Genomic DNA, 26630 nt, shown 5'->3' with positions numbered 1-26630 from the left:
AACCCCGATAACCTTAGTATTAGGGGTTTTTTTTGGAGGGGAAATTATTGCATGTGATATTCCGTGTTTCTTTTTCTTCTCTTCCCTCCCATATACTCTCTCCCTCCTGGAATTTGGACGGGTTTTTTTTTTTGTTTGTTTTTTAGACTCCCCTTCTTTTTTTTTTTTTTCTCTCCTCTCTCAACATAATCCAATATTGAGTTAATATGTCGAGGCGACGAGGAGAGGAACAGGTGCAACAGGAAAGTATGGGGTCACAACAACTTCGCTCTTCCAAAGAAAAAAGTAACCAGACAGCAGCGGCAGCTGCGGCAAAACTAGAAAGTTATGTCCATACCCCTGGACAGACTCCAACAAAGGGGGGACAGACGGTGCAAACAAAAATACATCAAGGGGCCCCTGCAGATAGAAAAAGTCAAGGTCAATCATCTACAATGGCCTTGGTAGTTACTGGACACAAGAGTAAAAGCAATAAAAGTCAGGGGGATATCCAATGTGAGCTGGAATCTGCTTTGAGTATTAGTCCACCTGTGGAGGAGGCCCCAACACTGAAGGACGTTTTACAAGCGGTAAATGCATGTAAATTTTCATTGGGAGAATTGGCCACCCAATTAACAGGGATGAAGGAGGAATTGCTACTAGTTCGACAAGATATTCAAAAAGTAGTTGAAAGAACAACGGTGTTGGAAACAAGGATAAGTCAGTTGGAAGATGATGTACACCCAATACAATCTGAGGTTAAGAGTATGAGAAAGCAACTGGATAGCTATGCTTTTAAAATGGATGAAATAGAAAACAGATCCCGAAGGGATAATATTAGGATGACGGGGTTACCTGAGAAAAGTGAAGGTCCTGATCCCATAAAATTCCTGGAAGCCTGGTTTATAGAACTTTTTGGAAAATAAAGTTTTTCACCTTTTTTTTCGATAGAACGGGCCCATAGGGTTCCTTTTAGAGCCCCGCCCCCTGGAGGCCGTCCGAGACCCATACTGTTGAAGTTCTTTAATTACAAAGACAAAGTGACACTGATGCGTAAGGCGAGGGAGATGGGGAACATCTCCTATAAAGGCACGAAGATCTCACTTTATCCAGACTATTCTCTTGAACTGCAGAGACGTAGGGCGGAATTCCGTGCAATTAAATCTACACTGCAGCTATATAAAATAGCATATGCACTTTTATATCCAGCAAGACTGCGGGTAATGGCACCAGGTGGGACTCAGATTTTTGATTCCCCAGCTGGGGCACTACAATGGTTGGAAGCTAATAAGGAGACCCTGCAGAGAAGCCAGGGGGAAAGGAAGGGGACCTAGAAAGTGAGGGGGAGGGATGAAGTTGGAGGGGGAGGAGGGGCGGGAAGGGAGAGAGGAGAGAGAGAAGAAGGGAAGAAGGGGAAAGGTAAGGAAGGGAAGAGAAGAAGGAAGGAGAAAGAAGGAAGGGGAAAGAAAGAGGGGAAAGAAAAAAGAAAGGAAAGAGAAAAAAGCGAGAGGGTTAGGTAGAGGTTATAAGTCGATAGATAAAAATAATGGGAAATGGAAGGTAAGCTGAGGTATGATGGAAGGGAGATAGTGGGGGTGGCACAAGGGAGTTTGGGAAAAAGAAGGTGTATGGATGATATGGTCACGTTAAATTCCCCTAGGGAGCACCTTGATAGGTGGAGGGAGGGAAGGGAGGGACAGGGGGGTGTTTGGAGGGGGGTGAAAGGGAAAATTGTATGAAAAACTTTACAAGAAGGTCAAAATTGAATACTGCATGATAAATAAACAGGAGAATAAGATAAATATTAGTAAGCATTCTGATAAGGAAATATACATAACGGTTAAAGTTAATTCACAAGGAAATAATGCACTGAATAATCAAAAGGAGGTGAAATATGTATGGGAGCACTTTGAATATGGTGGTATCTGTAGGGTCTGTATATTATAAGTATTATATATATTTGCTCCATGTACTTGTGCTGTTTTTTCTCCTTTGCCTTGCTGTTTTCCTTTTTTTTCACTATGACAGATGGTACAGGTTAAAGCACTCAATATTGGGTCCTGGAATGTGAGGGGTCTGGGTAGTATGATTAAAAAAGCGACAGTTTTTTTCTATGTTGGAGAGACTTGATGTTGGACTGACCTGCCTGCAGGAGACACATTTAACAAAGATGTCTATATCACAATTAAAAAACAGGAAATACCAACAGCAGTACCATTCAGTACATACCTCTTACTCAAGAGGAGTGAGTGTGATAATAAAAGATGGGGTGAGTTTCTCCTGCAGACAGGTCAGTATTGACGAACTGGGCCGATATGTTTTTTTATATGGGGTATTGGAAGGTAGATGTATCTTGGCAAATATATATACCCCCACCGTTTAAAATGGAGGTTGTGTATAAATTAACGTGATTCATTGGGGACAAAGAAGACGTCCCGGTTATAGCGTTGGGCGACTTCAATGAAGTCCTCGATGAAGAGATCGACAGGCTCCCCCCTAGGGTGCGATCCCGGAATATGGGTGTAACCAGGTTGGGTTGTTTTTTTAATGAAATAGGGTTAATGGATCTGTGGAGAGAGAGAAATCTGAAAGTTAAACAATATTCCTGTTTCTCAGGATCCTATTCTACCCTCTCTAGAATAGACCTGGCCCTGGGAAATGTGGAAATGGCACAAAATATAAGCGATATAGTATATATGCCCAGAGGGGTCTCAGACCATTCATTGCTAATGGTGGCATTAAATACGGGGGAGAAGAGAACACAAGAGGGATGGAAAATTAGCCAGTTTTGGCTTGAACTAATAAAGGATGTAGAGGAGGTTACGTCAAAATTACAAGAGTTTATAAGGTTCAATACGGGTACCGCCCCAACCAGTGTAATATGGGATGCCTTAAAGGCTTTCCTCAGGGGCATCCTGATTCAGCAGGGAGCAAGAATTAAGCGAAAATCTAGGATGTGGGAGGAGAGTATTAGGAAGGAACTGACAGAGGCCGAAAATAATTATGTTAAAGATCCAACTCCAGAAAAACAAAAAATGTGGTTAAATAAACAAGGGTATAAGTTAGCAATTAAAAAAAAGAAGAGAGTAAACGAATATTTCAGAAACAGCGCTACTTTGGGGAAGGGGAGGGGGTGGGCAGAATGCTGGCCCAGCTGGTAAAAACAAATTCCCCTCCGTCTGTCATCCCTAGAATTAGAACCTTGAATGGGGCACTATCCTTAAGAGGTGAGGAGATAGTAGAAACCTTTGGTGCTTATTATAGAGAACTGTACCGATCACAAGGGGTGGGGGAGGAAGGGGAAATGGATAGTTTTTTGGAGGAAGTGGAAATGGCGACTCTCACTCAGGAGGAGAGGGAAGAATTAGATGCCCCGATAACCCGTGGTGAACTACAACAAGCAGTGATCGGGATGGCTAATCAAAAGGCCCCAGGACCTGACGGGCTCCCGGTAGAGATATATATAAATACTATGGAGGGACTCTGCTTCCAGAGTTGTATAAGACATTAAGGGGTGCAGTGGAGAAGGGAAAATTGCCTGTCTCGTTGACAGAGGCAACTATTATTGTGATCCCCAAAGTAGATAAGGACCCATTAGAGGTGGCCTCATATAGGCCGATCTCTTTATTAAACTCGGATGAAATTTTTTTAGCCAAGGTATTATCAAATAGGCTGAATCAATTTATCACAAAGTTAGTACATCCAGATCAAACGGGATTTATCCTGGGAAGATCTACCAGCATGAACATCAGAAGGGCATTTTTAAATATGCAGACACCATCAGAGAACATGGGGGCAAGAGCCATAATGTCCTTGGACGTAACTAAGGCTTTTGACAGCCTAGAGTGGAAGTATCTCTGGCGCGTGTTGGAGAAAATTGGATTTGGCCCCTCCTTTACTGGATGGATCAAAATGATGTATAATGCCCCTAGCGCAAGGGTAAGGGTTAATAACAAGTATTCTGAAAAGATTGAAATGAGCAGAGGGACAAGGCAAGGCTGCCCATTGTCTCCTCTGCTCTTTGCACTTGCTATGGAGCCATTGGCAATAGCTGTCAGGTCAAATCCGGGGATAAAAGGGTTCCAAAGGAAGGGGGAGAGACAGGAAAAGATTGCTTTATATGCGGATGACGTCCTCCTCTTTTTGGGGGATACTGGCCAGTCTCTGGGGCAGGCAGTCAGATTAGTAGAAGGCTTTGGAAGGTTTACGGGGTTAGCTATAAACTGGGGGAAGTCAGAGTTGCTCCGAGTCGACCCCCTGGATGCTGCGGTTGCGCTGGGGGCACACCAGGTGAAGGTGGTGGATGTTATGAAATATCTGGGTATATATTTGACAGCAAACACTGATCAGTACATTAATAAAAACGTATTGCCACTACTAAATACATTTAAGCGAAAATGTGACGTCTGGAGTCGGCTTCCTTTATCGGTGATGGGTCGCTGTAGTCTGATTAAGATGATATGGATGCCTCAATTGTTGTACGTCCTACATAATGCACCGGTATGGATATGTAAAAAATGGTTTAAAAAAACTTGAAACCCTCTTTCGGGAGCTTATCTGGAAGAAGGGTACGGCTAGGATCCAGCTCCAGATGTTGCAGCTGCCAATAGATAGAGGGGGCTTGGCGGTGCCACATCCCAGGAACTATTATCTGGCGGCGCAGCTGCAGCATCTGGCGGGTTGTGACTCGGGAACTGGAAGAAACCTAAAAGGAGGGATTATGGTGATAGGTGCCCCACATGAAACCATAGCTGAGGTTTTGGAGGCAGACTCCTTCCAGTATAAAAACTCTGTAACTAGTATGGTGGGTAAAGTATGGAAAACGGTAAAAACATTAATGGGATATACAGGGTTGTCAGAATTTATGCCACTATGGGATAATAAGAACCTACCGGAATTACTTTCAATAGCGAAGGTTAAAATATGGGAACGGCAGGGTATAACTAGACTGATCCAACTATATGACGGCAATGTCTTAAAGACATTCCTGGACCTAAAAAAGGAATATGGTATACCATAACAATCATTTTTTAGATATTTACAGCTGAGACATGCTTTAGCAGCCCAGTTTGGGGCACATATGCCAGTGTGGGATAAAACACCTCTACTTCGGAAGTTACTTACAATGGATAGGGCCAGCGGGTGTATATCAGTAATATATAATCAGTTATGCATGAATATTAACCAGGAAACCGATCACCTGAACAAAAAGAGGAGGTGGGAAGAGGATATTGGGGAAATATCAGATGAGCAGTGGAGGAGAATAATGGAACTAGGGCCAATGACATCCGTTTCTCCCTCACAAAAAATTTCCCACCTGATGCTAGTACACAGGGCTTATTATACACCTAAGAGATTATATATGTTTGGCAGGAAAAACAATGACAGATGCCCTAGATGCCGGAGACAGGGAGACCTTATGCACATGGTGTGGCGATGTCCGAAGCTGTTTCGTTATTGGAAGGGTGTGGTGGAAACTATAAATAAAATCTTTGAGGTAGAATTGGAAATGGACCCGCTATTCTGCGTGTTGGGTTATAGGAAGGTGCCGGGAGAACAAAAATGTACTACGTGGCAGTTATACGCTACCTATTCCAATCGCGTAGAATAATTGCACAAAGATGGCAGGCGGAGAGGGCTCCATTGGTGAGTGAATGGATCCAAGTCATTAGTGAACTAATATGGAAATAGAAGACAGTATATGTAAAAAGGGGGAATGTTAGAGAATTAGAAAAAATATGGACGCCATGGGCAAAGGAAATGGGGTACCCTATAGATTAGAAAGGAGCAGAAGAGAGAAAAGATTAAGACTAAGAAAGGTAAGGTAGACTTTAACCTACGCTATCAGTAAATCCCCCAAAAATATATTAGAAAAATAGGTAATAAAGGTGAGAGGAAAGGAGGTATGGGTAAGTAGAGGGGAGGGAAGGGAAGAGGAAAGAGAAAGAAGGAAAAGAAAAACTGCAGTAGAATAGCAATGTTAATGAGGGAGGGGGGGGGGGGGGGGGTTTGAGAAGGGAGAGGGAGGAGGGAGGGCATAGTGATAAATTAAGGAAACACGGAATGTAGAAGATAAGAATTAATGTAATGAGATATTATTTTTGTAATAGTGATATTTTACTGTTAAAAAATAAAATAAAAAATAAAAATGTTGACGTGTATTATGATGCTTTGTAATTGTGAAGGAAAACGGAATAAAGAGTATTAAATAGAAGGATTAGCAAATGCAGCAGGAAGGGCACTATGGGCTCGACAGGCCTGTGTTCATCTTCTTGGTGGCTTTGGGGCATTACTTGTGCTAGCCACCGCACAAGCTTGCACTGCACTTATGGGACTCGCCATGTCACCACGTGATACTGCAGTGCTGGTTTGACTACGACCAGGGTGTACTTGGCCGCTGGTGCTTGCCAGTTCACTAGAAGTATGAGTGGCACTAGTACTGGCTCCCTGCGGTTCTTGTACCTCAACAACAGAAGAATGACCCTGACACTAAAACCTGTGCGGGGGGCGATCAGGGGGTTAAACCTTTATTCAGCAATATATAGCGCTGATGCTATAAAAAAAGACAGTGACAGTAACTGGATAACTAGCGTCATCTCTCTCCCTCTGTGACAGAACAGCAGTCATTACATACGTTCTTGCCTCTCCTACGACCGATCAGCGGGTCCCAGGTCCAATCACAACGAGAGTGCGGCTTTGGCGGCGTGCATGCGCCCCAGAGCAGACAACAGGAATCACGTACAGGTACGTGATTTTGCACTTAAAGGACGCCCTGCCACAGTAAACGTATGTGGGATGGTCCTTAAGTGGTTTATAAACAAGACTGAGTGCATAGATTCACCGTTTCTACCAGCAGTGGCCGATCCCCCCCCTAATCTCCATGTGGGTCGCCGGACTCATAGGTTTCTATGAGTTTTTTTTTTTTTTGAAGCACATGATTAGAACCAGAGGCTCCAATTGGCTTATAAAAAGGTTGGGCTCAGGGAGCAGAGAACTGCGCCCGGAACCCACCCACTTGTGGCATTAGCAAATCAATATTCTCTATTGTCTTTTGGCTTCTCTTCCTGGCCAATCAGGACAGGAGGTGGATCTTAAGACCAGATTAGCCAGGAGTAGAAGCCATGGAACCCACAACCGGGATGGGCCAAGTGCAGACCTGGTTTTAGGTTTGTTTAGCCGCCCGCCAACCCAAAACAAAAAACAAAAGAATGAAGCACTAGCCACCACTGGTTTCTACTGTATATCTTTGTTACCAAATTTTCAAACTTTCGGCCTTCTAAGATTAGCTGTAATTTCTTTAAAATTTAAAAAAAAAAAAAAAAAAAAGAAAGAAAGAAAGAAAGAATACAAAAAGGAAACCCCATCCGTGGGATGAATGTATAGTTTGGGGATTTTAACAAACTCATAGGTTCTAAGAAAGAAAGCTGCAGTGTTGGCATCCTTTTAGAAGTGATTAATCCTTGGGAAGTATCTCACCATAAATGACAGCGCCTTGAGGCGATTCAGTTCGCATTGTGCGGTATACAAGTATTTCATTCATTCATTGCAGGGGGGGGTGCGCAAAATTTGACTTGCATGTTAGTGCAGACTTTGGGAAGATCTGTGGGCCAATCGCACACACAGGAAATGCCTTTTACGCCTCCAGGTTTGCCATATTGCATTGAATTTTATGGAAAATTACAGAGCTGCAGATTGGATATGATAATAATAACATTAAAATTACAACATTGCTTATGTAGCAACTATATATGCTATATTCATTTTTCTTTTTGCTATATTGTTTTCGTCACAAAAATGTAGTTACCTATTAACGTAGAAAAATATCCTTTTTGCACCTTTTATTTGTGTAAGTGCCAGCTTCCTTGAGGATCACTATAGAACAGGGGTGTCCAACCTTTTGGCCTTCCTGGGTCACATTGGAAAAAGAGGAATTCTTTGTCCACACATAAAATACACCAACAATAAGGATAGCTGATGAGCAGAAAAAGTCAGGCACATCACAAGTTAACAATCACCGATATAGATAATGTACCTATCCGAATAATAAAACTTAATTTTTTTTGTAATACTTTTTTATTATAAAAGTAAAAGAGGGCAAATTAACACTAATGAGATATTTGACACTGTTTTTGATAAACAACAATAAGGATAGCTGATGATCAGCTCCTCCTGCAGCTCTCAGCGAGTAGGTAAGACCGCTATCCCCATTCACTATAATGACAAGTCGTTGGCGGTCACACCTATTCGTGGCTCTCTGCATAGCTAGCAATTACCTGTGGTGATCGCTGCTGGATGCAAAGTGTGTCCATAAGTGTTCAGCACAGGTAATTGCTGGCTGTGCAGACAGCCGCAAACAGGTGTGACTGCCAGTGACCTGTCATTGTGGTGGCTAGGGCTGGCAGCCACACTTACCTGCTGAGAGCTTCAGGAGGAACTCCCGTTACAATTCACACCGGCCCTAATCACTGGTGGGAATGTAGTCTATGTATGTGCTGGGTGAGGAGGGCACATCCTACTCCAGTACCACCATAGATCTGGCCATACAGCATTTTCTCACTTCGTGCCCCTGCATTCTCTGCTGACGGTGGTATTGCAAAGATTGCAGCCCCGGCTTTCATTGAGATGTGCTTTTTGCCTGGCTTGTCAATGCAGGCTACTGCAGCTGCTCTGCTTGCACAGTGTCCATATAGATGTGAATTTGCTGGGCTTGTCTGTGTTTGGCAATGCAGCTACTGTGTTTGCACGGCATCTACAGATGTGAATTTCTCAGGCCTGTCTGTGTCTGCCGCTATGGCTGCTGTACTTACACAGCACCCCCGGCGTCCCTTCAGATGTTCCTGGACACATCTACTGTAGAACATGAATTAAAACATTCCTACAGCATAACAGTTCTATATGTACACTGGCCATTTAACCCTTTCCTGACCACAATTTGAACATTAACATTCTCTGGTATGATGCCATATACTGAGGATACTCTTTTAAAAAATATTCCCCTCTGCTGTAGCCAACAGCTTGGAAATGCCCAGCTGACAATCAGGATCAAGTGATCACTATGTCAGTTATCAAAGTTTGTTGAGCCAGCACCAACTGTCTTAAAAAGCTTTAAGTTAAAAAACATAAAAAATAATAATATCAAAGGCTTAGGGGCGTAAAGTTATTCAAACAGTGACTGCATTGGACCAAAGGCAGAGACTTCTGATTAGGTATTCAGACAGCTGCAGGTGCTGTGGCTGGCTGTTTGAATTCAACAGCTGGCAGAGGATATTTCTCCACTGGTGCCATTTAGCATGGATGGGGGGGGAGGCTGAATGGTGTGCCTAGCCTAAAAGACATTAAATAGCCTCACTATAACATCAGAAAACATACGTCTTAAAAATGTTTATTGTATTCTCATGATTTAAAAAAAAAAAGGAATGAAAACAGGATGCATGTTGCCACTCCTCAGCATGTCATTCTTGACATTAGTGGGCATAACACATACAAAACATGCCTCTCGGTGTATACAGTTATCTTACAGCAGGACAATCATATTGGCTATCTGGTTCAGAGATTGACTCATTAGCATAATATCAGCCCTTCTAGCTTCAGTAGCCAATGCACAATTGATATCAGAATAAATTTCACAGAATATCAACAGCTCTGTCACTAGAAGTTGTAAAATAAGTTTTCATTTGGACCAGAGTTCTTTCATGAGAAAAAAACCCTCTTATTTTAAACACAATAAAATGTAACTTTTTGCAACATGGATTTATTGCAAAAATCAACCTGTACAACCTTAACCCCTTAGCGCCACCTGCAAATATGCAGCCTCTCAGAGGGTGGGCCTTGGCGCAGCCCGGCTGCATATTTGCGTTTATTAGTGTCAATACAGCTGCGCCGAGAACGTGTGCCCTGTGCGCTCCCAACACAGTTACCGGTGACTAAGGGAAAGCTTTCCGATAATATGACCACCATGACAGCCAATCACGGTGTTCACATGATCATAAACCCAGCCCCTCCTCCAAGCATCCTAAACCCCTTAGAGGCACGAGAGGTGCCGGCGCCAAGGGGTTAAAGAGTATGTAAACCCAACATTTCATATTCCTGATATGTGCCTGCTGTACAATGTACTTGTATTGCTTCCTTTGTGTGAAATCCCTGGTGTTAATGCCAGTCACTCTGCTTTCCTATCAAAAAACTAGCTACACTAGTTAGGAGAGCACATGGTGGTCAGTTCTTCATCTGTGCTGGAACTCGGCCTGCTCTCCTACAATGGATCAGACTTGTCCTGATATCCCCTTCCCCCCGCACAGCCATTCACTGCAAAAGACCAGCGTGCTGCTGTTTCATCTCCCTCAGCTCTCCAAGTTCCTTATGCATTTTTTTTTATTATCTATGCACTAAAAATGTGCCTTTCATTTCTATTTTAAACTGAATGGGTTGTTTTACAAGGTGAAGGTTTACATATACTTTAAATCAAAAATTGTTCTGCTTCCTGTACATCCACAATGCCACAGTCTTGAGTTAGGCCCCATACATCCTGGGTGTTTACCCCCAGTGCTTGGGGCTCTGGCATTTAGCTTTGGGCAGAGGGCACAAGTACACCATTCAGTCCGACAGCTGTTGCTGCTGGGTGGTGCACCTAGGGATATGAACATTTAGGGCAGTATGCACCCAGGGACGAATGCTGGTAACAGAAGAAGTCTGCGTTTTGAACATTTGCCCTAAACATTAGTATTGCCAAAAGCACTGTCCAGCTGCAGCAGATGTCAGCCTCTAAAAGTTTTACAGGTTTTCTGCAGTGGGGTAGGATGGCATGCACCTGTGCCATCCGGCTGCAGCTAAAATGTCAGAGCCCCATGTGTTCACTTAAATAGTATTTAAACTAATCATCATAGATATTTGGAATAATTTATCAATTGACACCAACATAAAATATGGCCAGTTAAAATAGAATACAATGCCCTGACATTGCATGTTAAAGTGATCAGGCACATAAATGTCTATAAATCACATTTCTATAAAGCTACTTCTTCAATTTCATCCTCAAAGGAATCAATAGCTTTTACTATTGGCCTTCCAGGTGGGTGCTGTGTGCGATGTCTTATGGCTTTGCCATCACTAGTGAAGGGCGTGTCACCTTTTCCTTTCAGTTTGTGGTTTTGCTCCCAGGTCAGTGCCTTGCTAGTGTCATTGTCAGTAACTCTATTACTGCTGGAAGAAAAAACTGTTTGATCAATGCCTTTTGAAACGGAAGGAAGTACAGTATGAGAGGTACCACCAAAGAGCTGTTCCATTAAATTTGATTTATTTTCCTTCTTTAAATCCAGCTTGGTGGTGCTTATGGTAGGCTCTGAAGACACATTTTTCTTTTGGCTGTTACCAGGCGATCTTCCTTTCCCAAAAGATGGGGTATAGCTCCCAAATGTAATATCGCCAGTGCTTTCAACTGGGATTTCACTTCTACGACTTGGGATATCTTTCTCTCGCCCTCCAATGACTGGAAGTCCATTAAAAAGATTCTCAGTTGGCTCAGAAAACTTGTATGTTTTTTGTTTGGTATCTGTCATGTCAGTTTTACCTGCTGCATCCCCAAGAGGTATGGTAGTAACAGGTTTAGTGGAATCAGAGTAAAATGGGTCCTGGTTCTCTCTGTCAATTTCAAACATTTTTGCAAGCAAAAGTTCCTTTCTAAGTTTGTCTTCTTCAGGTTTGTTTATAGTTTCTTTCTGTAGAAGCTTATCTTGCTCTTCTCTCCTTTTTATTTCCAACTCTTCTTTTTCCCAGTCTACAAACATTGTAAAACAAAAGTACACATTCTGAACTGAACTATATATGGGCCATGCAAAAGATCAAAATAATACCATACAATTTCACTAGATTTGTTTGAATTGCAACGAAATGGCTCCTTTCCAGCCAATATTTTACCAATAAAATTTTCTTCTGCTCCATATTACCCCTGTTATACAGAAACTCATTACCAGCTAAAATCACGCATTTTAAAAACAGGAACTGGAGCACATTAACTGGAACCAATCCCCTTTGCTCCTGCAACAGCTAAAAGCAGACTTCTTTTTTCCTCTTCAGCTGCTGCAGGAGGAAAGGGTATTGGTTCCAGTATACGCTACCCCTCCTGTCCAAGTTTCTCCACCAGCTTTCCCTCCTCTCCCCTCTCGCTGGATGCTATGGGGGATTTTTCAGGATGGAGAGTATTACGGTTCACCTTCACCATCAAAGGAGAGAGCTCTCAAACTCCTCAACTCAGATCTACTGCATCAGGGGAAAGAAAGCACACGTGAAAGGGTTTGAATCGGAGAAAGAGCTTGTTCTTGTGATGGTGAACATGAACAATAATAGCTAGGCCTTGCCTAGCAATATCCTGGGAGTTTTCAGGTCAAGCTTCATGGGAGGTACATAAATGGCCTTATTGACATAGGCAGTTTTTTTGTAAAGGTGAGCCCTTTAAAAGACAGGGGTCAGTAACCTACGGCCCACGCCTGGCCAGCCTCCACTGCAAAATGTCCAGCCTGCCAGTGCATGTGATAAATTAACTTGCACCCGGCCCACTGATATTTTAACCCCCGGTCGGCTTTCTTGGGATAATTGATTAACCGCTTGGCTGTTATCCCAAGCAGTGGGGGGACGCCCCACCTCTCCTGCTGTGGCTCGCCTGGGCTCTTCCATCCCACCGCCAGCAAGCCGTAATCACTTCCAGTTTACAGAAGACTTAAAAGGCGCCACAATGACAGTATTCAAAACAGCCACACTTGGCGTTTTGAATTCTTTTAAGTGCAAAGGAGGGATTTGCGGTCTTATAGACCCCAGATCCCTCCATAAAGAGTACCTGTCACTGCCTATTTTTCTCACAAGGGATGTTTACATTCCTTCTGACAGCAATAGAAGTGATCAGAATTTTTTTTCAAAGGGACAGTGTTAAAATAAATAAATTACAATAAAAAATTATAAAAATTACAAAATAAATTGAAAGCGAACCATCCCTCTGTGCTCGCGCGCAGAAGTGAAGTGCATACACAAGGCATGACTGCAAATGTAAACAGCGCTCAAACCGCACGTGTGAGGTATCGCTTCGATCGTTATATCACAAACAATAATTCTAGCACAATACCTCCTCTGTAACTCTAAACTGTTAACTTGTAGAATTTTTTTAAACGTCGCCTATCAAGATTTTTAAGTACCGTAGTTTGTTGCCATTCCACGGGTTTGCGCAATTTTAAAGCGTAACATGGGGGGGTGGGGGCTGTGTAATATGCAGGGGGGGCTGTGTAATATAAATGGGGTCCAGATTATCATCTTCATTTATTAGCAGGTGAACGCGGCCCTCCATGCATTCACACATTGAATCCGGCCCTTAAGTGGAAAAAGGTTGCTGACCCCTGCTTTAAGAGAAAGAAAACCTTTTTGTTTACTTTTTAGGTTTTTGCATTATTCTCATAAATATCAGTCTTTGCACAGGGTAGGTAAACCTAAAGTCTTTGTACCCCTTTAAATTCTGCAGCACCATGTAAACTGATGCCATTATGTAACTATGGACAGATTATGGTCTTTTGCCTATAGCAGAATGATGTAGTACTTGAACAAAAAAATTATTTGCTTCTTGTAAGCTTTTTCCTTACCTTCACGCAGCTTTCTTGCTTTGTCCTCCAAAATCTTTTGCTCTTTATCTCTGTTGCGCTTTTCTTCTAGATCACGTTTTCTTTCTGCTTGCTCTTTTCCTTTTTTCAGCTTTTCTGCTTCCTCTTTGATCTGCTTTGCAAGACTATCTTGTTCCTTGAGAAAATATGAACAAAATGTCTTCAGTAAAATGTTCATTTGAATAAAAAATTCTAAGCCATATGTGTGACAACTGTAGGTCAGATCTCATTGTTCTACCACCAATACATGACAAACAAATAAACATATACCTACATGGTCAAAACGAAATTTTGTTAACTACACAGTTAATCTGTTAGGCCCCTTTCACACAGGGCTGTCCACATTGAGCCCGTAAATAGCTCAACGGGGATAGCCAGTTGATCCCCTCTGAGCCGGCGGATGACAAGTCCGCCTCTGCACTCTGTTGTGCAGGGACGGACCTGTCCGAACCCCGCTCTCCCCTATGGGGGATCGAATGATTGGGGACCGCCTGCCCGTTTTCATCCGATCTGATCCACCAGACGGATGAAAAATAGGGTTTGCATCTATCTGGTTTTAACGGAGAGGATTGGATCGGGGCTGATCGGATGTCAGCAGACATGTCTCCGCTAACATCCGACACTCCATAGAGGTACATGGAGCTCCCGTTCAGATCCACCTGAAAAACTGACAGGCGGATTTGAACGGTCCGCACGTGTGAAAGGGGCCTTACACACCAAACAGCTGCCACCATGAGTTTTATTGGAACTGCAAGTAGTTTACAATATCTGCAATAACAATTATGACTTTGACAGTCAGGGATGTTTTAGAGATTTAAAATATAGTAGTGTTCTTCAAAGAGACAAGGTTTCTTTACATTCTGGCTTAGTGCATTAGAGAGAAGTTTAATGATTTAAAAAGGTAAAACGATGCTCAATGGTGCAACAAGAGATGTGTATTCTGCAGGATAAATTATGTTATGATCGGCCAAAAAAATCCTAGCCTAATAGGTTCTTAACCCCTTACCGACTGGCTCACATTGATACACATAAGCAGAAGGGCACATACAGGCAAATTAACGTACCTGTACGTTGGCCTTTAAGATGCGGCATTATGGGCGCGCGTGCCCCCCCCAAACGCCTTTGGCCCTGGAGTGTGGGGAGGTGATTGCCCCTCTAGAGACACCACCTTTGAGTCTTTTTTTTTTTAGACTCCTCTAACATTTCTCATGCACTGAGACAGTGGCCCCACCGATACACCCTTCATGTGCCGTTTCTTGTCTACAAAAATTATTTTAATGTTAACCAATGAAACACCGAAAACCAGTCTGTTCATATAAGTGATTTATGTTTGAAAGTCTAACCTTGATTTATGTAGGTTACATGGATGAATGTTTTATCAATTCAAAATTACTGACTATACATTATATATCTATTCTTTAGACGAGTCCCTCCTTTCCTTGTACCCCTGAAGGAGGACTGTACCTTTCTCCCGAAATGTGTTGGGTGTAAGGAGGTTTTACTAGGAAAACTCTCTGTTATGGCGGTACCAACTGAGTGCGTTCAGTTAATCAGTGTTTCAAATCAGTTTTTAACTATGTTTGATATTTAATAAAATTTATTGTTATTACATTATTGTGACATATTTTCACTTAGTCTCTTTAGTTGCGTATAAAGTCCACACAGGGGAAACTTATTTTTCTTTCATGTAAACAATCATTTCCCCATTCTTCCTAGTGACAGGACGCTGATCACCGCTGCCTATGATCGGGAGCGGTGATCAGTGTCGTGACACACGTAGCCCCCCCCCCCCACAGTTAGAACACATCCCTAGGACACGATTAACCCCTTCACTGCCAGTCAAATTTACACAGTAATCAGTGCATTTTTAATCACACTGATCGCTGTATAAATGTGAATGGTCCCAAAATAGGGCCAAAAGTGTCAGATCTATCCGCCATAACATCGCCGTCATGATAAAAATCGCAGATCGCCGCCATTAATATTATTAGTTATTAGTAAAGAAAAAAATTATTAATAAAAATGCCATAAAACGATCCCCTATTTTGTAGATGTTATAACTTTTGCGCAAACCAAACGCTTATTGCAATTTTTTTTTTTTTTTTACCAAAAATATGTAGAAGAATACATATCGACCTAAACTGAGGAAAAAAAGTTATTTTTTTATATATTTTTGGGGGGCTATTTATTATAGCAAAAAGTAAAAAAAATTTACGCTTTTGTTTATAGCGCAAAAAATAAAAACCGCATAGGTGATCAAATACCACCAAAATAAATAATTATTTGTGGGAAAAAAAGGACGCCAACTTTGTTTGGGAGCCATGTCGCATGACCCCGCAATTGTCAGTGACGCAGTCCCGAATTGCAAAAGACTCTCTGGTCTTTGGCCAGCCAAATGGTCCGGGGCTGAAGTGGTTAAGCAGCCCATACATAAAAGTCTTTTTTTTTTTTTCCCTGTTCGACCAGCGGGTGGAACAAAAATAAAAAGAAAGGACTTGATTCCCCCATCCATACATTCAAGGTGAATGGGGGAATCCCCCCTGGTGAACCTTTGTATTGACAGCAGGGAGACTTCTCCGCCATCAAAATACAGTGATTAGCGCTACCGGCTGGAGCCGGGGGCATTGACCAAGCGGGAAGGATTTGACAGGCTGGCTGTGCAGAATTCAACTGGTAGATTGACTTCTGTGTAACCAGCCTACCCATACATAATCAAAATTCAGCTGGTCACTGCTGAACCGGACAAATTTCGATCCATGTATGGCTGACTTTAGTTTGGACTAGCAGACTAATGTAATTATTTAAAGCGGGAGTCCGCCGTTTTTTTTTTTTTTTTTAAAAGCCAGCAGCTACAAATACTGCAGCTGCTGACTTTTAAAATAATGACACTTACCCGCCCAGCGCGCCCGCAATGTCGGCACCTGAAGCCGATCTCTCGATCGTCTCTCGGGTGCTGCCACCTCCATCTTGGGTATGGGAATCAGCAAGTGGAGCCTTGCGGCTTCATTTCCCGGTTCCCTACTGCGCATGCGCGAGTCGCACTGCGCAATAAGGATGGTCCCCACTGTCTCTGGGATCCGTGCGTTTCCCAGCAGACAGCGGGGGACCTTCGGAAAGGGGCGTACCTTCTGCAGATATCTATGCCGGAAGTGGGTGCAGATACCTGTACTGTACAGGTATCTGCACCCCCCTGAAAGGTGCCAATTGTGGCGCCGGAGGGGGGGGGGAGGGTTCCAATGAGCTGAAGCTCCACTTTAGGGTGGACCTCCGCTTTAAAGTAGAACTATAGGCAAACCCCCCCATTTTGGATAGAGCAAAGGAGGGTTACAATCTCTGCCAGATTTTTTTTTTCACCATCTATGTCACTCTGCAGAGATTTCCCTTAATTTCCTGTCCCATAGCCAAACAGGAAGTGAGAGGAAATTGCTGAAAATTAAATGGGGACCTCCAGCTCACCTGAACTAGTGTCCCTATTGGAAGATTTCCCCTCTTACTTTTCTACCCAAATTTGGGATTTTCTTTTACTTTCACGAGAACAGTAAAACAAGACAAATACACATCGAGCCACCCCGGGCATCGGTGGTAAAGCTTTACCGTAGTTTTAGCGGCACTATTAAAACCGCACCGCTAGCGGCCAAAAAGGGTTTGAATCCACCCTCAAAACGCCGCTGGAACGGTAACGCACTGCTCCAAAGACACTGGAGTGAATGGAGACGCTTTTTTCAGGCGCTATTTTTAGCGCTGTAGTGCCTGAAAAACGATAGCAGTGTGAAAGGGGTCCAATGAGGGCACAGATGGCAATAAAAACTGACAAACATTCTAATTCATCTCCACTCTACCAAAAATAAAAAACATAAGTTTTGCCTTTAGTTATACTTTAAGCCTGGCTTCCACACATCCTTTCCAGTTCCATTAAAAATGGGATCTTATTTTACCCTAGGCCCATATAAACATACTGTGATGAAATACATGATAGGTCTTATTACGCTAACCACACCCCCTTAGAGCCACATCCCTTTAAGCTACGCCCACTATTCCGCTGAAACCACAGCCATTTTCTTCAAGAGGGAGGGGTCAAAAAGGAAGGGCGGTGGCTGGAATAGGGTTGCCACCTGTCCGGGATTCACCCGGACAGTTCCGGTTTGGAGTCATGCGTCCGGGTTTCAGACTGCTTGAAACCCGGACACATTATTCAGACTGGACTATGGCTTCGCAGCAGAGTTGCTGGCTGCAGTTGTCTATGCTGAGAGTGTCTGTTACACTCTCTTTCACACTGCCCAAAGCCAGCATTAACACCCCCCCCCCCCAAACACACACACAGACAGGAGAGGAGAGAGGGCTCTATCCTCACCTCTTCCTCCCGCCCTACCCCTCTGTGTCTGCCCATACTCCACTCCCCGGCGCTGTGCCTCAGAAAAGGAAAGTGGCGGCCAGAAATCTGACGTCCAGCAGCCTCAGATACATGTGGATGAGAGGTGCTGACAGCCAAGGGGTGAGGGAGCTCACCATCCATCCCTGTCTGTGACTGAAGTCTCCCCCCTTTTCTCTCCTGCTTCTGAGTACATTAAGGTAAATCAGGGTTCTCAGAGCACCCCTTACATCCGAGTTCTGCAGAGTCCCCCCTTACAGTGAAAGGGAACTCTGTGAGTTCAGATGTAAAAGGTGAAGTCTGTGGACTCTGATGTAAAGAGGGACTCTTGTTATTAATTTCACATAATTAGAAATGTTATTTATTAGTAAAATAGATGTACAAAAAAAAATAAAAAATGCTGTGTGCCACTAAAGGGTTCGGGTTTAATTTGAAGAAAAAGTGGCAACCCTAGTCTGGAACCCCCCCCATCCTAAAACTTCACCACTGGTGAGACGTCTAACCGTTTGAGCTGGTTGGTGCAAACCACTGCTCTGTTTTTTGTGTGCATTCATTTTTGCTGAGGTTTGGTTACCTTGATGTAAACTTTTAGTGTGATGTTTTAATGAACCCTTTTGTTGAAACATATTCCACTATGTGGCTATCCTCTTCTCCCCTTATACTTTGGGATCCTTGAGCTGCCAGATTGGATATCAGCTTTTCTAAAGATACTGCGATTCCTGCGTCCACTTTTACAGTTTAACCGCTTAAGGACCGCGTCCTGCACATATACGTCAGCAGAAAGGCACAGTTGGGCACAAGCATGTACCTGTACGTTGCTCTTTAAGTGCTCAGCTGTGGGTCACGAGCGCGCCGCCGGCTGTGCACTCCTGACCCGGTCCTGAGCTCCGTGACCGTGGCTGCGGGACCAGCAGACCCGATCGCCGCTGGTGTCCGGCGATCGGGTCACAGAGATGAAGAACGAGGAGAGGTCTGTGTAAACAAACCTCTCCTTGTGCTTCCTACTGAGCCTGTCACTGATCGTCTGTTCCCCGTTATAGGGAAAGACGATCAGTGACGTCAGATGCCAAGCCACGCCCCCCTACAGTTAAAAAAAAAAAAAAAAAAAAAAAAAACAACACACACACACACACTCACACACACACTTAACCCCTCCCCGCCCCCTAGTGGTTAACTCCTTCACTGCCAGTGTAATTTAAACAGGAATTTAAATAGTACTGATTGCTGTATAAATGACAACGGTCCCAAAAATGTGTCAAAAATGTCCGATGTGTCAGCCTTAATGTAGCAGTCACAAAAAAATAAAAAATAAAAAAAAAATAAAAAAAAAAAAAAAAATCGCTGACCGCCGCCATTACTAGTAAAAAGAAAAAAAAATTATATATATAATAAAAATGCTATAAAACTATCCCCTATTTTGTAAACGCTATAACTTTTGTGCAAACCAATCAATAATAGCGATTTTTTTTACCAAAAATATGTAGAAGAATTCGGCCTAAACTGAAGAAAAAAAATGTTTTTTTTATATATTTTTGGGGGATATTTATTATAGCAAAAAGTAAAAAATATAGAATTTTTTTTCTAAATCGTCGCTGTATTTTTGTTTATAGCGCAAAAAATAAAAGCCGCAGAGGTGATCAAATACCACCAAAAGAAAAAAGCTCTATTTGTGGGAAAAAAAAGGATGCCAATTTTGTTTGGGAGCCACGTCGCACAATTGTCAGTTAAAAAGACGCAGTGCCGAATCGCAAAAAGGGGCCTGGTCCTTTGGCTGCAAATTGGTCCGGGGCCTAAGTGGTTAAGGTGTTGGAGCCTGATGGAATTTGGTTAGTTTTTACATCCCAGTCTGTTGGAGCATGGTGGGATTATTATCCAATGCTTGAAACTACTGCTATCTGGTAAGAAGTGGCTCTATCTGGTGATGTGATATTAAAGTCTTTGTGTTTTGAAGAGCACCAAAGTTGCCTTATATTTGGTTCACCCAATTCCCTTGAAGAGCACAGAAATTTTCACATATTTGATTTACTTAGTTCCCTTTTGTAGGGTTTGTCAGTTGGACATTTTATATGCACTTTTTTTTTTATTTTATTTTTTTTACACCTTTTATGAACTGAATCGTATATTTTCCACTTTATGAGTAATTTCATCTAATTTTTTTTATTTATTTTTATACACTTGTTTTTGTAGGCATGGACATTATGCTCTTACATTTTTGTTATGTGTATTTTTTGCACTGTGAATATTCTTATAGATTAGCGCACCTGTTTCTTTTAATAATTCATTTTATTGCAATGGCAATTCCTGAGCTTAACTAATGCGGTTTTGAAGTGAAATGTTTAATTGAAAAGTTGTTTAATGGAATAGAATTTAAGATGTTTGTGGTTCAGGTGTAAGCTGATCCTACAGACAAAAATTTTAAATTCCACTTGCAAATTTAAATCAGAATACCCCAGTATTCCTAATTCAGTTTGGGGAGGGCTCAGACCGCATTATGACAGCATGGAAAATGAATCATGGATAGGGACAACATTGTAGCAACCATCACCATAATGTGTTTGTGTATATTCTGATATATTTGGATGGACCACATAAAGATTACCAGGAATATTTTTTATATATAAAAAAATAGAATAAGAGGAATCTGCCTTAAAGCTGATCCCCAGAAATGATATATATAGCACACTTGCATTGGCTTGGCACTGCCTATTAATTTGGAAGCTTTTAAGAGTGGGGCCCTCTTAACCCTCCTGTTCTGAATTTAATTTAACTGTACTGTGTCTTACCTTATATTTTAAAGGGTTGCATTATTGTATTGTAGTATTAACATTATATAAACCAGGGCTCAAAATTTCAAGTCCTGAGCTATTAGCCAGGCCTACTCGCCATCAGTTGCCCCACCCAACCCCGCCCCGCCCCTAAACCCGCCCTCATCAATTATCTCATTAAATGACACTTAATATTTATTTTTATAACTTAATTCTGCATAAAACATTTTAAACAACAACATTATCTGTGCCCACCATGCAGCCTGTGCCCACCATCCGACCTGTGCCCACCATGCACCACGTGTCCATCATGCAGCCTGTGCCCACCATGCAGCTAGTGCCCACCATGCAGCCTACCTGTGCAGAGGAGGAGAGGAACAGTGGAGCAGCCCGGATGTTCAGAATGCAGCGCAGGGAACACAGCGATAACAGCTTTCAATTTCTGTGTTCGGGGAACTTTGACATATCCCCCGTCCTGGGATCAGGAGGAGGGGCTGTATCGGACAGCGAGCGGCGGGGAACATGGCAATGTGAAATGAAAGCCAATATCACTGTGTTCCCCGCGCTGCACTCTGAATATGCGGGCCGTCCTCTCTCCCATACATGATCGCTGGGAGTGTGCCTTACTTATAACTGATGGACTGCTAGGGAAGCTGAAAATGGCTGCAGTAGTTGTCCCTACTACAATGATACCTGAAATCATCTGGGGTCTTGCTCCGGATCTATACAAGAAGCTGCCCCACTGCACACTGACAACAAAGGGTCGCTTGCTTGGTCGCAATTCATAAAATGCCTTATATTCGTTTCAATGAATGCAAATGTTTCTTTGATTGGACAAATGGAATAGAATCTGACTTCAGTGACCCTCCTCTCCATCTCATCAAATCAGAGAATGCCTTGTATTCATTGAAAAAAAATAGGTTTTCTATGAATGCACTGGTGCTAAGCTGGCACTCCCTGTGGTCAATGAGCAGTGGGGCAGCCACTTGCATAGAAACTGAACAGGACCCAGAATATTACAGATATCTCTTTAGTAATGCTGGTTAATACAGTCATTTCTATCTTCCTCAGCATTCCCTCATGTTGGAGTAATTCATACTTTCATTGTGCCAAGCTAGACCAGTGTAAGCATGCAATACAAATAATTGCTGGTGTTAGCTTTAAAAGTGGTCTTTGCCTGTCTCTTCTGTCAAAAAAAATAATATCCTGTATTGGGTATTTCCAGTGTGCATGTGACAAAGTTACCACCCAACAGCCAAAGAAAGATCTTGGGCCAAAAGTAAATGCAGCAGAGGTGACAATATTCATATATGTATTACCATTTCCAAAATCTCTTGCTGGTTCTCCATTGTTTCATCCATAAAAATAGGCGGTGGAGGTTCTGGAAAAGTTGAGTCTGGGCTAGACAAAGATTCAGTTGTTTGAACACCCGCATTGATGCAAAGGTTTGTCCCTGTAACAAAAGCAGCAGCTTAGAGCAGTGTTGGGCTACACAAAAGGCCTGACTGACCTTATTAGAAAAAAAAATATATAGATGTGCAACACAAAGATGATTATTTTATTATGGCCTGCAACCCTAAACAGACAGATGGTCCAGAAGAAGTGCAAAATATCAGTTTTCGCTATTGTCCATTGAGGGACACAGCTTCATGATAGTTAGGCAATGTTGGGATGTCCAAAAGCAGTCCAGAGGGGCGGGAAAATCAAAACAAAAGGAACTTTTCGGCCCAAACTAGCATATGCAGGAGTAGATACATCCACCCTGTAAAAACGTAAAGCGGTTGTATACCCGTACAGAAATTATTTAAAAAAAAAATCTGTAAGGCAAAAGGCATAATGAGCTAGTATGCATTGCATACTGGCTTGTTATGAAATACCTTAGAACGAGGCCTCAGCATCTGAACCTAGTCCACGCCGAGGGAACGGACATGTTCCCTCGCGCTTCTTCTGGCTTCGCGGCTCTGAAGATGTGAGTGGCCAGAGCCTCGATTACATCACTCACGCATTTACGCACGGGAGTCTTGTTCCCGGCAAGGTAAAGACCTACAGCCGGGCCTTCACAGCACATGCTCTGCTGACGTCAGCGACTGCAAATATCTCCTAAACCATACAGGTTTAGAAGATATTCATTTTACCTACAGGTAAGTAAAAAACAAAAGTGTATAGAACCACATTAAGCAGGGTACACACTACAAGTTTTTTTTTTTTTTGTTCTACCTAGTGGGCTGAGCAAAAAAGAACAAAATGAGGGATCACTGTACTAATGACAGGGGGACACGGAACAGCTCAGGAGGAGATCCTGTACTAACAATCTCCCCGCTGAGCTATTGTGTTCTGACAGGGAACAGCACCCCAGCCAGCTCTCTCAGCCACTGGCTGAGAGCACGGATCGGATGCCAATTGGTAGACTTTTTTTTGGCCATGCCCCTTCAACAGCAGCCGGCCCAGCCACCATGCAATTTATTATGGGTATATGCAATTAGTGGTCTGCTAAATTGCCTATTGGAACCCCTCCCAGGTTCCTATATGCAAATTAGAAGAAAAAAAAAAGTAATAGTTTATATTTAGTAAGCTAACCAGTTTGACATTAGTTTGCATATCAAACTGCTCCCATGGGTTCCAACATACACATTTAAAAAAAAAAAAGTAATAGGTTATATTTAGTAAGCTAAACAGCTTTGACATTTGATAGTTTAGGAGTTGTTCTTTAAAATGTTATAGGGAACAGGCAATAGTCAGAAAGCAAAATACTTTAGGATGCAATTCTGATGAAAGCCACTCCCTTGAAAAGTGAAACCTGGGGCTGATGATGACTACCATTCACGAGTTTTGTCCTTTAGATATATAAATCATTATGCTTACCTTTCTTCCTAGGAGTTATTTCCGTCTCTTTTTTTGGTGAAGGCTTGGAAAGACGATAAGCATATATATTTTTTACATCAAGTTCCCTTTCTTTCTCCTGTGAAAAAAAAAAATATAATAGAAATAATTGATATAAGCACTTGCGATCATTACCTGATGTGGACTATTTTCAGTGACTGCAGCAGAGTCCTTGTAAACAACATATAAAAATGTATTTAACTTACATTTTACAGTAAAGCTTTAAACTGAAATAGCAAAACTGTAAAATTAGTAAGATAAAATCAACAAATTCTCATCTTTATGGTCTGTGTTTGTGCAGTATGTATAGGTCTGTCAACCATCAATGCAACTTAAGTCGATTTATTAAAAAGTATAGCAAGTAAATAATTCAAAATTGCAGAGTATTAGAGCACATTATATCAAAGATAGTACTGGATATGCAAGCATATTATCTGGAGCAATCAAAAAAAAAAAAAAAAAAAAAAAAAAAAAAAAATTGTATTTTAGGCTCCATTCACATTTGAAATTTTGGAAATGAATGGCACCTCAACATGCATTTTGCAATTGCAGTGGGATTTGAGATTGTGGCCAGATTTGCAGCAATTCTGTTGCGATCTCAAATCACTGCAATGGCAAAACACATGTTCAAGAGCCATTCATTTTCAATGGTGGCAGCCATTGATGCATTGATGCATCTGTGAGAGCAATGCACTAAACAAAATCTATACAGTCTTCTTCATGGTTAGATTTTTTTTTTTTTTTTTTAATAGGTAGGCCAGGTTTCCATTATGTTCCTCCATTTACTTTTATAGCTTCCAACTTCGAATTTTTTATTTAGTAATTTATAGGCTTCAATAGTGTCCACAGAGTCGTTTTGAATTTTTCTCTGACTTAGCACTTCTTTTCCCATTAGATTGTGAATTTCAAATATTGCCAAACTCGCGTGCTTTGGTCTAAAGTGTCGTAATAGGAGTCCATTAGTTGTTCCCAGTCTTTGAGATGTGCTTTCTACCAATGTGCAATGAAGTCTGCACCATTTAAATTTTTCTTGCCCTTGGTCGATTGTCTGGGTGCATGAAAGGGTATCCTTGGAGTGTGTTCACCTATAGTAAGCTGTATTTTGATGGTTTGCACTGGGACAGACAGACACATCTGTTTTCAACATCCCACATAAATTCCTTCATAATAATGGTAATTTGCTGATATATCACTCATGTATTAATAGTTTCCTACCCAATTTTCCTATACCATACAAATCTTAGGCTATCTAGACAACAGAAAAGTATTTTTAATACATGCCTGTAATTTTCACTAAAGAAAACAAAAAGCAGCTGAGCTACTTATGCCATCTATACTGTAGGAGGAACTATCTATAAAGGGGAGGGCATGCATGTAAATTAACATACATCACTTCCATACATTACTGTCAAAATCAAAAGTTTAACCACTTGCCGACCGCCGCACAACGATATACGTCGGCAGAATGGCACGGGCAGGCATATGGGCGTATATATATAAGTCCCTGCCTTCCCGCGGGTGGGGGGCCCGATCGGGCCCCCCCCCGGTGCCTGCGGCGGTCGGTATTCGTTGGGGAGCGATCCGGGATGAGGGGGCGGCCATTCATTCATGGCCACCCCCTCGCGATCGCTCCCGACGAATAGAAATGCTCCGTGACATCACTTCCTCTCCTGTAATGTAAACACAGGAGAGGAAGTGATGTAATCTCTCCTCCGTGTCGGTATTTTTCGTTCCGGCACCGAGGAGAGAGGATCGGTGAGTTGCACCAACACACCACACGTACAGTAGAACATGCCAGGCACACTCACAACCCCCCTTTACCCCCCGATCACCACCCCAATTACCCCTGCCCCCCCAGTCACAGTGACACCAATTGCATTTTTTTTTTTTTTTGCATTGGTGTCATTTGTGACTGTAATAACTGTTAGGGCAGTTAGGGTTAGCCCCCTTTAGTTCTAATGTGCCCCCCTAACCCCCCCAATAAAGGTTTAACCCCGTGATCACCCCCCGTCGCCAGTGTCACTAAGGCTGGGTTCACATTGCAGCGGTTTATGAGAACGAATGTGATTCGCACCGCACTGCAGTGCAAATCACATCCGATCTCTGTGCGATTCGAGTTCAGCCATACAGATAGTATGGCTGAATTCGCGCCGCACCCGCCGCAAATTCGCACGGGACCCTTTTTTTGGTCCGCAGCAGAATCGGATCGCATGGGTGTTCACACCATGCGATCCGAGTTTGCAGATCGCACTGCGATATGCGAACTGATCTGGGGGTGTCATTAACATTTCACTGACACTCCCAGCAGTTCGCATAGGGCAGTGTGAACTGCCGCCGGGAGGCATGCGATGCGGGAACCCGCCGCGGATTCGTGGCGTTCCCGCATCGCTCCAGTGTGAACCCAGCCTAATAAGCGATCATTTTTCTGATCGCTGTATTAGTGTCACAGCTGACGCTAGTTAGGCAGGTAGGTATTTAGGTTCGCCGCAACTTTTCATAGCGCCAGGGACCCCCATATACTACCGCATAAAGCCCCCTGATTGCCCCCTAGTTAACCCTTTCACCAGTGATCACCATATAACTGTTACAGGTGACGCTGGTTGGTTAGTTATTTTTTTATAGTTTCAGGGCACCCGCCATTTATTACCTAATAAAGGTTTAACCCCCTGATCACCCGGCGGGTGTCATTTGTGACTGTAATAACTGTTAGGGCAGTTAGGGTTAGCCCCCTTTAGTTCTAAGGTACCCCCCTAACCCCCCCAATAAAGGTTTAACCCCGTGATCACCCCCCGTCGCCAGTGTCACAAAGGCTGGGTTCACATTGCAGCGGTTTGAGAACGGATGTGATTCGCACCGCACTGCAGTGCAAATCACATCCGATCTCTGTGCGATTCGAGTTCAGCCATACAGATAGTATGGCTGAATTCGTGTCGCACCCGCCGCAAACTCGCACGGGACCCTTTTTTTGGTCCGCAGCAGAATCGGATCGCATGGGTGTTCACA

The 26630-nt window shown here is 42.8% G+C and overlaps 1 protein-coding gene across 1 annotated transcript in view; it reads right to left on the bottom strand.

Annotated features, from left to right (window-relative positions):
• Positions 1-10858: 10858 nt before the first annotated feature.
• Positions 10859-26630, bottom strand: part of LCA5 (lebercilin LCA5) — a 39701-nt gene continuing 23929 nt past the window's right edge. The window contains exons 5-8 of the mRNA XM_077487342.1: positions 23610-23706; positions 22067-22200; positions 13596-13749; positions 10859-11749 (exon numbers count right to left, since the gene is read on the bottom strand). Of these exons, the coding sequence (XP_077343468.1) occupies positions 10980-11749; positions 13596-13749; positions 22067-22200; positions 23610-23706 (1155 nt within the window). The 3' untranslated portion in view covers positions 10859-10979. The remainder of the gene's footprint in view (positions 11750-13595; positions 13750-22066; positions 22201-23609; positions 23707-26630) is intronic.

Source organism: Lithobates pipiens, unplaced genomic scaffold, assembly GCF_037356315.1.
Source record: "Lithobates pipiens isolate NorthernLeopardFrog02 unplaced genomic scaffold, aLitPip1_a1.2 Scaffold_18, whole genome shotgun sequence".
Taxonomy (NCBI): domain Eukaryota; kingdom Metazoa; phylum Chordata; class Amphibia; order Anura; family Ranidae; genus Lithobates; species Lithobates pipiens.
The sequence above is the reverse complement of the archived record's forward strand: the minus strand, read 5'-3'. Positions and strand labels throughout refer to the sequence as shown.